The 13,914-nt window shown below is 37.1% G+C and overlaps 1 protein-coding gene across 4 annotated transcripts in view; it reads left to right on the forward strand.

Moving 5' to 3' along the window:
- Positions 1-13,620, forward strand: part of JMJD1C (jumonji domain containing 1C) — a 93,637-nt gene extending 80,017 nt beyond the window's left edge. For all 4 annotated transcript variants that reach the window (XM_028123977.2, XM_088020056.1, XM_088020057.1 and 1 more), the window contains 4 exons: positions 2,378-2,517; positions 3,775-3,951; positions 12,268-12,399; positions 12,718-13,620. In XM_028123977.2, the coding sequence (XP_027979778.1) occupies positions 2,378-2,517; positions 3,775-3,951; positions 12,268-12,399; positions 12,718-12,807 (539 nt within the window). In that variant the 3' untranslated portion in view covers positions 12,808-13,620. The remainder of the gene's footprint in view (positions 1-2,377; positions 2,518-3,774; positions 3,952-12,267; positions 12,400-12,717) is intronic.
- Positions 13,621-13,914: the final 294 nt, after the last annotated feature.

Below are 13,914 nucleotides of genomic sequence, written 5' to 3' on the forward strand. Positions count from 1 at the left end.
GAAATGTGTGACTTGTGGTTCGGATTACTTATCTTTTCAAAGCCTGTGACGCCACAGAGTTAATTATCTCTTTTGTGCCTCATTGCACTTTGTTCACATCAACCCCTATAGCATTTGTTCTTTTTTTTTTTAAGATTTTATTTATTTATTTGACAGGGAGACAGCAAGAGAGGGAACACAAACAGGGGGAGTGGGAAAGGGAGAAGCAGGCCTCTCGCTGAGCAGGGAGCCCAATGTGGGGCTAGATCCCAGGACCCCTGGGATCATGACCTGAGCCAAAGGCAGATGCTTAACGACTGAGCCACCCACGTGCCCTGCATTATACCTGCTTTTCTCCTCTACTACCAGTCTTTCTATGTCCTTAAATGCTGAGACTTTGTTATTCATCTTTGTTCCTGCTCACCTCCCATCCCTCATTTATAGTATAGTATTTTGTCTTTTAAGAAAACATTCATCAGGGGCCTCTGGGTGGCCCAGTTGCTTAAGTGTCTCCCTTCGGCTCAGGTTATGAACCTGGGGTCCTGGGATCAAGCCCTGCATCAGGCTCCCTGCTCTGTAGGAAGCCTGCTTCTCCCTCTCCCACTCCCCCTGCTTGTGTTCCCTCTCTCGCTGTCTCTCTCTCTGTCAAATAAATAAAAATGTTTAAAAAAAAAAGAAAAAAAAAACATTCATCATTTTAATCCTGTGGCTGTCTTTATCTGAAGCTTTTGCCACTCTTTATAGATGATCACCAAAAAAAGGAATGTTTAAAAAAAGGAGTTTTTTAGGGTAAATCCCTAAAATGCCTCAGAAATACTGACTTACTTAAAGCATACGCTTTTTCCTCCACCTATAATGGCTCTCCTACCCACTGGTCTCCCTGGCAAATCCCTTCAGAGTGTGGCTCATATTGTCATCTCCCCCTAGAGACCTTCATTTAAAAAAGTTTTCCCTACCCCAGTAATCCCCCTCCTCCTTTTTTTTTTTTTTTCTTAAGATTTTTCATATTTATTTTGAGAGAGAGAGAGAGCCCGAGCAGGGGGTAGCGGCAGGGAGAAGCAGGCTCCCCTCTAAGAAGGAAGCCCAATACAGGACTCGATCCCAGGACACTGGGATCATGACCTGAGCCAAAGACAGATGCTTAACTGACTGAGCCACCCAGGCACCCCGAAGAGCAGTAAAATTTAAAGGAAAAAAAATTGGGGAATCATTCTGAGGTTGCCAATTTATAATTTTGTTGACACATAAGATTTGAGACCTGAACCAGTCGTTGGATACCTTTTGTGTTCCTATGATTGCATTTACCACACTGTGTGGTATTTTTATTTGCCTACTTTTATTAATACTCTCTTTTACTCTGCTAGGTCTTGACTGGGTCTTTGTTCACTCTAATCCCCAACATTCTAGGACAGTGCCTTGCATACATTGTAAACAATGTCTGAATAAAGAAATCCTTGCAACCAACTTTAAACATAAAAAAGAATTTACTGTTACAAATTAGGAAATGTCTGATGTGTTTTTTGTAGCAAGCAATAAATTTCTTTTACTCTCAAAAGAACATTTCTTTAAAATGTTCACTGTAGTTGGGGCGCCTGAGTGGCAGTCAGTTTAAGCATCCAACTCTTGGTTTCCACTCAGGTCATGATCTCAGGGTCATGTGATCAAGCCCCGAGTCGGGCTTCATGCTAAGCTGGCGCTTGCCTGCTTTGGATTCTCTCCTTCTCCCTCTGTCTGCCACCACCGCCCCCCCCACCCCAGCCCCGGTAAAATAGAGGTTATGATTCTTGCCTACCTTACTAAGTAGTTATTAGTGATCATGAAATTTTTTTGTAAGTTAGGAAATGCTGTATGAGTACAAATCATTGTTATGACCACCCCCTTGGGACAGGAAGAAAGTTGGTGAAGTTTGATTTAGAAACCCTTGAGTTTTTTGGGGTTTTTTTTAAAGATTTTATTTATTTATTGACAGAGAGAGCGAGAGAGGGAGAAACAGAGTACAAGCAGGGGGAGCTGTAGGCAGAGGGAGAGGGAGAAGCAGGCTTCCCGATGAGCAGGGAGCCCGATGCGGGGCTAGATCCCAGGACCCTGGGATCATGACCTGAGCCAAAGGCAGACGCTTAACGACTGAGCCACCCAGGCCCCCGAAACCCTTGAGTTTTTAATCTCTTGTTCCCTGGTTTGCAGAAAACAAATGATATGGGAAAGTTACTGTTACTCTGTCCCTTGTTACGCATTGTCATTGTTTTCTGTTTTGTTGTAACAGTTTAATTGGTTTTACTTACTCTTTAAGAGTCCTTATCTAGTCAGGCACTGTACTTCTCTGATAGATCAATTCTAGGTTACTTGGCTTTCTGGTGGTCTTTAATGACCAATTTGAAAATATTCTGCTGTGTTTCAGGAATACTCAAGAAATTTGAGGAAGAAGATTTGGATGACATTTTAAGAAAACGATTGAAGGACTCAAGTGAAATACCTGGTGCTCTGTGGCATATTTATGCAGGGAAAGACATTGACAAAATAAGGGAATTTCTTCAAAAGGTATAAATTTAGGTTGCAAATAGTTTATCTCTTTACCTTGAGCAAGGACTTAGTAATTTTTAATGTAACTTCATTTAGCATTCAGGAATATAAGATCATTAGGTAATTTTTACTTCAAAAAAGGAGGGGACTTCTTACTGTTAAGTCAAAAGCTCCTTTCTCTTGCTCCTTTTAAAGCCGGTTTTTGAATGGCAGCTTCTTCTCAGTTGCTAGTGCTCCCATGTCTCCTTATAGTAACGAACTAATCTGTTAATGAGTCAGATGTTATCCTTGGTGAAAAGTGGTGAAAATTACAGGATATAAAAACTAACATGTCATAGAAACATCTAAAGAAGATAGGATCTTTTTTTAATTTGATTAATAGTTTTGGGTGTTTGTTGATGTAGGCAGTAATTCTGCTCTTAACCACATCAATTGCTCTGTTTTACTTATTTGAATAGACTGAAATTTTGAGTAATCGTACCTTTAATTTAGTTGTTTGACACTGAATGAAACTGACATATTTAGAATGATTAGTTCAGTCCTTTACGCAAATATTTGTCAAATTTGCAATTACAGGGATTTCTCGCAAGGGACCATCATTGCTGCTTTTCTTATTATGCTCCATTTTCTTTCAGAGTAGACTTAAGGTTTGTCTCTGTTCAGTATGAAGTGAAGGAGCTGTAGCTCTGTACCTACTATCTTATCTCAGAATACCTACCAGTATTTTAACTTAAAATATTATAAATTGTGCTTTTTAAAGCAATGATTATTTCACTGGTTAGTAAAAGAGTCCCTTGAAATTGATTTGTCAAAGATTAGAGGGTTAGCAATATAAAGGTATTTATCTTTGTCCTTATATTTAAAAAAAAAAGCAAGATTAGGAAATGTTTAAGTCCATACATATGGATAGTTTGACTTTTGACAAAAAAGCTACTAAACTAAGCTTTTCCTAATCTCTGTGCTATACTTTTGAAATGATTGTAAAGAAGAAACCAAATGGATGGAAACTTCATGGTGGATGGAAGAGGTGAGAAGGTGGTAGTATGAGTCACTTTATTAACATCATCTCAATGTGCAGCATTGTTTTAATATCCTTTGGCTTTTCAAATCGTTGTAGAATATCATTTTCTTTAACTTAAGTACATGCATTGTTCCATAAGATTCTAAGAAAAAAAGTTGGTTATTGTAAAGAAAATTGGAATTTAACTGAAGAGAATTTACCATTTCCCTTACTTAAAATTGAAGTGTATATTTTAATTTTAATCCATATTGCAGATTTCAAAAGAACAAGGCCTTGAAGTTCTACCAGAACATGATCCGATACGTGACCAAAGTTGGTATGTGAACAAAAAGCTCCGCCAAAGACTACTTGAAGAGTACGGAGTCAGAACCTGTACTCTTATTCAGTTCCTTGGTGATGCCATTGTCTTACCAGCAGGAGCACTTCATCAGGTACAGAAAAACTTATTTTTCACACCTCTGCTACTGAAGGAACCGATTTTTGAAAAAGAAGTTGTTCTGATAAATAAGAGAATGACCTGCACCCAGTTTGCTTTCATTAAGAAACCACTTCACTTCAATGCTTGAAGAGACCTAACATAATTAAATGCTTTGAGAATTTTTTTCAACGGGAGCCAGATTTCCATTTTTGTATTGTTTCCAGTTTAGTTGATCAAACTCTCATTTTTAAGACTTTTGAAGGAGGAAAAAGAGAGATAATATATATTCAGTTCTCAGTAGTGCGACTTAACACTTAAGTATTAAGACTTAAGAGATCACACATTTTCTAAGGCACTAAATTGAGCAGAATGAAGTGTTGGCTAGACCATTCCATAATTCAGGGTTTTAGTGTAACTCCTGCCTTCATAGTTTGCTAACATAGAAATAGCGCGTCCAAAGAAAGATGATACGTAATTTTTATAGCTATTGATCCACAAAATTTAAAAACTAAAATAAACACATTATCTTTGTTTCTGTGGCTTGACTATGTGGCACCTGGAAAAAAGGCATAGAATAAATAGTGGGCACGGAGGATTAGATTAAAAGCATACAGTGGATTCCTGTAAATAGACTGGAGCTACCACAGACCAGCTTAGCCCTCATAGTAATAGTATGCAGAGGAAACCCAAAAACCCCAATAGCTAGTTTGCCGCAGAGGTGGTTCCCCACCTTTTCTACCACCTGGTAGTTGAGATGTATTTGATATGTGTACTTTTTTTTTTTTAAAAGATTTTATTTATTTATTTGAGAGAGAGAATGAGATAGAGAGAGAGCATGAGAGGAGAAAGGGTCAGAGGGAGAAGCAGACTTCCTGCTGAGCAGGGAACCCGATGTGGGACTCGATCCTGGGACTCCAGGATCATGACCTGAGCCGAAGGCAGTCGCTTAACCAACTGAGCCACCCAGGCGCCCTACTTTTTTTTTTTTTAAACCAAGGAATGTTTTCCACATTTTATATAACTGTATATGCAATTGCTGCCTGTTCAGCTTTGTGACACCATCATATAATAGCACAAATATTCCTTAAGTGATAATAGTTGCTTAGTTTTTAACATGTCAAGCTCAGGGTTAGATTTACTATTCTTAGATATCAAATAGTATTTATGACAGTAAAATACAAACATCATAATAAATATACCTGTTTCACTATAGTAACTTACTGGAGAAAAAAATAAATGTATTAAGTTTAATGCATTATTTATGTTAAATTGTTTTATTGTCCCATGGTCTTACCTGATCATTTCAGAGATGTTGTATCATTTATGATTCCAGTTCCCACATGCCATTTTTTTGCCTTCTAGTCTCTTATCAGAAAAGAGCTAATCCATATCAAAATGTAAAATACCTTCAATGGAGCAGCCTATTTAAGAGAATAGTACATTTTGTACTATTTTGTAAATAGAATTCTTTGATAATACAAAACAGCTTCCCTCAAATCCTTATATATTTATTTATCCAGTATCTATTTTCTTAAAGTTAAACTGGACAGTGCAGTTTTTTAAATTGAGGTATAATTTTAGTGTGCAGTTCTATAAATTTCGACAAATATATAGTTAGGTAACAACACAACAAAATACCATACACTTGCATCACTCCTAAAAATTCCCTCCTGCCCTTTTTTAGTCAACTTTTCCCATCTGACATTCCTACAGCTACTTATGTTTTCCTCCTATAGTTCTGCCTTTATTAGAATGTCATATAATATGTAGCCTTTGAATCTGACTTTTCTTATTCAACATACAGTACATTCAAGATTCATCCACGTTGTTATGTATACCACTGGTTGGATCCTTTTTATTGCTGGATAGTTGTTCATTATATAAATATAACAGTTTTTTTAATCCATTCACCAATCAAAGAACATTTGGGTGTTTTCTAGCTCGGGAAAAATAATAAGTAAAGCCACCAAAAACATTTGCATACAGGTTTTTCTGTGAACATCGGTTTTCTTTTCAGTTTGATAAATACCAAGTGATGGGATTTCCTGATCATATAATAAATGTATGATTAACTTTACAAGAAACTGCCAGGTAGTTCTCCAAAGTGATTGTACCATTTTCTATTCCCCAAAGTAGTATATGTGAGTTCCATTTCCTCTCCTTACTGTCAGTTTTGTTTTTAAACATTTGAGTAAGTGTGCACTGGTATCACATTGTAGTTTTAATTTAATTTACTTTTTCTTAATAGCTAAGTATGTCTAGCATCTTTTCATATGCTTATTTGCCATCATCTATATATCTATTTTGGTAAATCTGTGTGTTCAAATATTTTATACATTTTTGCAGTGGGATTTTCTTTTTTCTTACTGAGTTTTGAGTGTTCTTAACTACTTTACTTTATAAGCCCTTTATCTGAGGGGTGCCTGGGTGGCTCAGTTGTTAAGTGTCTGCCTTTGGCTCAGGTCATGATCCCAAGGTCCTGGGATCGAGCCTCGCATCAGGCTCCCTGCTCTGCTGGAAGCCTGTTTCTCCCTCTCCCACTCCCCCCTGCTTGTGTTCCCCCTCTCACTGTGTCTCTCTCTGTCAAAGAAATAAAATCTTTAAAAAAAAAATAAGCCCTTTATCTGATATATGCTTTGCAAATATATTCTCCTGATCTGTGACTTGTCCTTACATTTTTTTAATGGTGTCTTCCAAAGAGAAGTGTTTTAATTCTAATGAAGTTCAGGTGATCAGTTTTTTCTTTTATGTATCATACTTTTATTATATATCCAGAATTGCTGCCTAGCCCAATATAGCAAACATTTTCTCTTACATTTTCTTTTAGAAGCTTTATTGTGGTTAGTCTTAAATTTAGATCTGTAATCCAGTTTTAGTTAATTTTTATACATTGTGCAAAGTATGGACCAAAATTCTATTTTTTCTTTTTGAGGGGCAGGTATGGATAGTTTAGTTGTTCTAGGCTATTTTCAAATAATTTTTATTTTGAAATGTAATACAGTGATACAATTTTTAAGAGTCTGAGTAGTACAAAAGGGTTCACAGTAAAAATTCAGTCTTTTCTCACCTTTGTCCCCAGTTGCCCTCCTTCAGAGGCAGTCACTGTTTACCAGAGATTCCATGCCATGGAAATGTTTCTCTGCTGTTGCTTTTTGTGGGTAGAGACCCATGTTTTTTCAAAATAGTAGGCGGAGTGATCTTGTTAAAAAGTTTAGTTCACATAACACTGCCTAAAGCTTCACAAGGCCCTAAACGATTGGTGTTGGTACCCTGTCCATGTCTCCTGTGTACACATACACACAGCTCCCTTCACTACCTTTCTTCCCTACTTCCCTCCTCCTTACTTCTTTCTGGCCACCCTGCCCTCTCTATGGTCTTCACATACACCATGCAAGTTTCCACCCCAGGGCCATTGTGCTTACTAATCCTTTGGCCTGGAATTCTTTTTTCAGGTATCTGTAAGACTTGCTTCTTCACATTCTTTAAAGATTCGTTTGCTCAAATGTCACCTTCCTCAGTGAGGTCTTCCTTAACACCTTAGTTTTAAAGTGCAAATTATGTCCCCCAGTTCCCTGTCATCCTCCTGCTTTATTCTCCATCTTGATCATCATCTTCTAACATTATTCATAATTTGTTTACTTTGTTTATTGTCTTTTAATCCCCACTGGAATATAGGGTTCACAAGGACAGAGTTTTCTGTGTTTTTCATTGCTCTCTCCTATGTTTAGAATAATGCATTTAAATATTTGTAAGTCCTGACAGCCTGAAAATATGTTCTCATACACCACATATTTTTGTACAAGTACAAATGAAAACAAAGTTATGACTTTACATGATTTATATATATTGTACTCTTTGTACAAACATGTAAATTTTGGCCTCTTCTGTGTGTCCTCTGGCTACTTCAGAAAGTTTACTTAGGTTGGAATCTAACTTCCAATTAAGACTATATACATAAGTACATAGGAAAACATGCTTTCTTTTGAGATACATAGAAATATCACTTAAATTCTAGAGAGCAAATTTCATCATAGATTTCTAGAGTATAAAAGATGTCATACTTAACTATAGCATGTATAACCTAGATTGGCAAATTCTATTCTGAGCTCTGCTACTAACTTGCTGAGTGTTCCAAGACCACTCTGCTGCATATTTTGGCATAGACTTGCCAGCTATAAGCACAAAAATTTCTGTCTTCTTTTCCTTATGTGGTGTGATAATGACAGCATGGTTATTTGTATTCTGTTGAAAGGGTGTTGTCCGTGACTCAGAAGTGATGATAATGTGGTTTTGAGAGAGAAGTAAAAGGAAGTAAGAACTGTGTTCACAATATTAACTTGGATTTGAGATGTATTACTATTTACAACTTACTTAGTCCTTAGAGGTCCTGAAAACTTTTCATTGATGACTTCACTTCCAATAGACTACAGGTAGCCCTTAAAATAAACGCAAAGTCTTAAGTTAGTGCTTCTCGTATGTTAGCATACATCAGGATTTCTTAGAAGATTTGATAAAACAGATTGCTGGACCCTACCCTACCTCTGATTCAGTGGGTCTGAGGGAGGGACCTGAAATTTTACATTTCTAAGAAGTCCCCAGGTGATGCTTATGTTACTCTCTGAGGACCACACTTCGAAAATCATTGCCAATAGAAAGTCCTTGCAAACCCAAGGCACCTGTCAAAAAATGGTTTTGGCCAGATATGATACATTGTATTCTTTGGTTTGTCAGCAGTGAGCACTTAAAGAAGCCACACTGAGGGAAAGTATAGCCACAACCCTCCATGTATTAAGAACAATTGCAGGCTTACTGTTCTGTTGGCAAACATGAGTGAATCTGTGAAACCCCAGTTTATCACTGGATGGAGCAGGTGGACCCTGACCTCCAGGATTTACTTTGTCTTAGCTCTAGTACCCTGATGTTCCCAGTGGCCTTCATTTTATTTATTTATTCACTCATTCATTCATTTTAAAGATTTTATTTATTCGAGAGAGCACGGAGAGGGGCAGAGGGAGAAGCAGGCTCCCCACTGAGCAGGGAGCCCAACACAGGGCTAGATCCCAGGACCCTGGGATCATGACCTGAGCCGAAGGCAGATGCTTAACTGACTGAGCCACCCAGGCGCTCCAGTGGCCTTCATTTTGAACAGCAACAATTTTTTTTTTTTAAAGCCACAAAATCTTTAGGATAAATTTGTCCTTAACTGATTATCTTAATTGATTATGTTTGGTCATTCATAGTTTATAATATTGCTGAGTTGTGAATTTTCTGCATTCATAATGCTAAAAGGACTTTGACAAAATCTTTCACTCTTAAGTTCTCATTAAGTCACTATGTATATTACATTCAGTGTCAAGATGATAACCTTCCTACTGTGAACACAAAGAGTTACATTTTCTTAATATTATCTATTTGTGATTACAATTGATCCCATAGGCAAGTATGAATAAAACAGTCTGTCAAGGAAGTGAAATGTAAATGAATCAAAGATAGCTGAAAAAAGGGATTAGTGGAATGGGAAGTTCAAATGGGTTCTGCTTTTAAGACTGAACCTTGTCTCTTCAGACTAACCTATAAGCCATAAGCCTTTGAGCAAAATATTATCAGGTTGAGGTTATTAACATAATAACATTTTTAAGCACTAATAAAAGTCACAGTTCTATAAAAGTGATTTTAAAGCAACCGTGAACTGGCAAAAACTGACAGTATCAACTTTTTTAGAACTCTGGAATCTAATCCGAATTTACACCAGTTGTGGGACTGTTTAGGGAAGAAAAGGGCCGCTGATTTGGGGCTTTTAAGGAAATCTCCAGGTCACTGGCTGACCACTGAGAGAACAGAGACTTCAGTGAGCACACCCAACAAGGAACACAGGCTTTGCAAGAATAGTGTGGAAGAGTCATAAAAGAAATGGATGACTGCAGCCTTGTCCAGCAATCAGCAGCAACCCTGAGGCAGAGAGAGAATCTGATTTCCAGTAACCACATTATAATGTTCAGGTGTCCAGTTTTCAGCAAAAAATTATAAGACATACATAGAAACCATAAAGTATGCCTATTCATAGGGGAAAACAATCAGCAGAAACTGTCCCTGAGGAAGCCCAAACATTGGACTTACTAGACGTAGACTTTGTATCAACTGTCTTAAATGTACTCAAAGAGCTAAAGGAAACTGGTAATCAGGAAAATGACATATGAACAAAATTAGAATATCGATGAAGAGACAAATTATAAAACAGTAGAACTAGACATGCTCAAAGAAAGGTACATGCCAGAACTTTTGAAGGACTTAATCCCCATGGCATGTTCACATAGTGAAAGACATAACAAGACAGGACATTTGGAGACTATGCTGGTGTGACTGAGTTAATATAGGACCATAAAGCATCTGTTAGACAAGATGTTACAGGAGCTGGGCTCCTGTTGGCTTGCCATTTGTTGGCTGATTTATCTTGGAACAGGCACTGAACTTCTTATCCATGGTTTCCTGCTCTGTGAAATAGAGCATCTGTTCTAGAGACACATAGTGAAGATCCAGGGAGACTGTATAGTATAGCAGTGCTGAAAATGTGAGGCATCATTATGTTCATCCTGCAGAGGAACCAACAACCTAATGATTAAAGGAAGAGAATGTTTATATATGCTACCAAGTTACCAGTAGAGGGACAGTGCTTGACTTAAAGAACTCTGCAGACTTGAGAAGCTGTTCAGGTAGACATTATGCCCAGAGGAGGAATTCCAGTGCCTTTGGAATCCATCACTCTGTTGTTAGATTTTTTTCACCGTGTTCTATTCCCCACTTATTATCATCTTCCCATGCCTCCAAATTAAACTTACTTTCATCTTTTTAAAATTAGGATTAATGTTGGGGCGCCTGGGTGGCTCAGTTGTTTGGGTGTCCAACTCTTGATTTCAGCTCAGGTCCTGTTCACAGGGTCGTGTGTCTGGCTCTGTGCTCAGTGTGGAGGCTACTTGTCCCTCTCCCTCTGCTTCTCCCTCCCTCTCTCTTTCTCCCAAGTAAATACATAAAATCTTTTTTTTAAAAATTGGAATTAGCATAAATGCTTAGTTTTCAGTTATTTCTCCTTTCCCAGGAATTTTATGATATCCTTTCATATCACTAGAAGACAACCTGGATTGTCATAAAATCCACATTGGATCAGCTTGGTCCTTCTGTGTCATTATACTAAGCGTTAATAGAAAACAATTCCAAGAAATAGGGAAGTACTGAGTCAATTTGTATATGGTGTACAAATAATAGATAAGACTATTGACTGGCTTCTTGTGAAAACCATTTAGTTGAGGAGGGACAACTATTGAAAACAGTTGTACTGGTGCCACTGGAGCCTGGAGGTATACTTTAGTTGGTTAATTTGAAAGAAAGGGACAAATAAAATCCTAGGGTAATTCTAAAACTGTTGTGAGCAATAGATCTATCTGGAACTACAGTTTTCATCCCCGGTCCTCACAAACTAAATTGCATTTCTTTGGCTTTCATCTACTTTCTGTTGTAAAAGTTAACAGTGAGGGGCTCCTGGGTGGCTTAGTTGCTTAAGCATCCAACTCTTGATTTCGGCTCAAGTCATGATCTCAGGGTCAAGGGATCAAGCCCCGAGTTGGGCTCCATGCTCAGCCGGGAGTCTCCTTGAGATTCTCTTCCTCCCTCTGTCCCTCTGCCCCTCCTCTCCTCGCTCTCTCAAATAAATAAATAAATCTTAAAAAAAAAAAAAAGTTAACAGTGAAATGGCCCAAATGCTGAAAGCCAAAGGAGCAGCAACAAACATCAGATTGTTTGCACTGAATAGTAAAGCAGATACTTCACAGTTAGCTTTTTTTTTTTTTAAGTAACACCAAAAAGTCACCTTGACTAAATTGATAATTTAGGATCTGATTATCAGCCTCTCTGAAGGATTCCTGGAAAAGTTCTGTTCTTTTTATCATTTAAAAATATTCCATTTATATGGGGCACCTGGGTGGCTCAGCCATTAAGTGTCTGCCTTTGGCTCAGGTCATGATCCCGGGGTCCTAGGATCGAGCCCCGCATCAGGCTCCCTGCTCAGCAGGAAGCCTGTTTCTCCCTCTCCCACTCCCCTGCTTGTGTTCCCTCTCTCGCTGTCTCTCTCTGTCAAATAAATAAATAAAGTCTTAAAAATAAATAAATAAATAAAATCCATTTATGAAGTCCCTCCACATGAAAGCTTTTCAGTGATGTAACTCTCATAAAAGTATGGTGTCTGCTTTGAAATGCATTTGATGTTTTGGAGAAAATAAGTTCTCTGGTATTCCTGCCTCCTAAAGTTGATATTTTACTGTTTTTGTTTTGGGGATAGGTACAGAATTTTCACAGCTGTATTCAGGTAACTGAAGACTTTGTGTCTCCAGAACATCTTGTACAGTCGTTTCATTTGACACAGGAACTGAGACTTTTGAAGGAGGAAATCAATTATGATGATAAACTCCAGGTAAGAGATGAACTTTCTGACGAACTCCTGCTCTGCATGTTTTTATATTCAGAAATAGGATACCTGCAGAACAGCTTAGTTAATCACTACCTAGTTTGTCACATTTGATTAATAAGCACAGGTTAACAATATGCATTTAATTGTATGATTTTTAGTGGCCCTTATCCTAACTTGCATTTTAACATTTTTTAACTATGACATTTGTTTTTCTTGAATTTGGCCTTGTTTCATTAAGAAAAAAAATTTTTTAATATAGCAATTTTCATTTGTTACTTTATCTCCAGCTAAAGTGATTAGAAATACCAACATCTCTTTCAGGTTAAAAATATATTATATCATGCAGTCAAGGAAATGGTGAGAGCTTTGAAGATACATGAAGATGAAGTAGAGGATATGGAAGAAAATTAGGTGTGGTCCAGTTTGATGTTTTTAGGCCATTGAACTGGAATTACTTACTCTAGAACGATGATATGTATGCACATTGACTTAAGCTTCATAAAACCATCAGTGCCAAGAAATTCTCTTTTGCAGTAATTACTTGTTACTGATACCGCAGCAGTATAGCATACGTCACAGCTCCTGTGATTCAATGTTAGTTATGAAAACAAGCTAAATTTAAGAAGCAGCTCTTATAGCTGTTTTTGTATTATAGTGTATATGATGTTTGTGAAAATGCCAGATTTAAAATGATGTATTTATTTTTGAAAAAAAAAACCCACAAAATTCTATGCTATATTGTTGATCAAGTGTAAATGTGACCTTGTACAGTTTAATAAAATAACTGATATTTTTCACTACATTGAGACAGTTACTGTGAGAATAGGACACAAACACCAGCTATTGCCTGCATTTGGGAAATTGCTGAATCGCACAGCATTCATGTCATAATCAGAAAATTACTGCCAAATAATTGTAAAATTTGTAAAATATGAAGTATATAAAGTAGATACTAAATACGGACACTTCAATATTTTGTTGAAGCTATTGACTGTACAATTAAACATTTTCAAAAGGTGTAATTTATTTAAAATTGTCTCATTTTGGTAAAATTTATGTGAACTTTTAAAGCTAAATATTAAACTTAATATGCTATGTAAATATATACATATATACATTTAATGATGTATTTTTTTAAAACATTGGCTTGCTTTTATTTGTTAAAAGTGCAAGTGTTACATATGGCTTTGTACATTAAAGTTGAAAGGGGTTTTACATTTTCCATTAAAAGGACTTTATCAGAAAATGGCTTGTTCCAGCGTTCTTCCTCTTATGACACACATACTACTGGGGATTCATCATCATGATGACTACTAGCATTTTCTTATGATACAGTATTCTCTTCTGGAACATTTCTCCTTTGTTTTACTCTTAAAAGTTTCCAGCTTTTCTGTAGATTTTATGAGCCATCATCGCTTCTTGACCTTTTGGCTAAGATCAGGTATAGATTTTATGAGCCATAATAAGTGTTTCAGCTTACTTGTCCTGTGGGCCAACCAAAGAAAGGAATACGGGTAA

This window comes from Eumetopias jubatus, unplaced genomic scaffold (assembly GCF_037043125.1).
Source record: "Eumetopias jubatus isolate StellerSeaLion01/CBP00866 unplaced genomic scaffold, mEumJub1_p1.0 scaffold_17, whole genome shotgun sequence".
Taxonomy (NCBI): domain Eukaryota; kingdom Metazoa; phylum Chordata; class Mammalia; order Carnivora; family Otariidae; genus Eumetopias; species Eumetopias jubatus.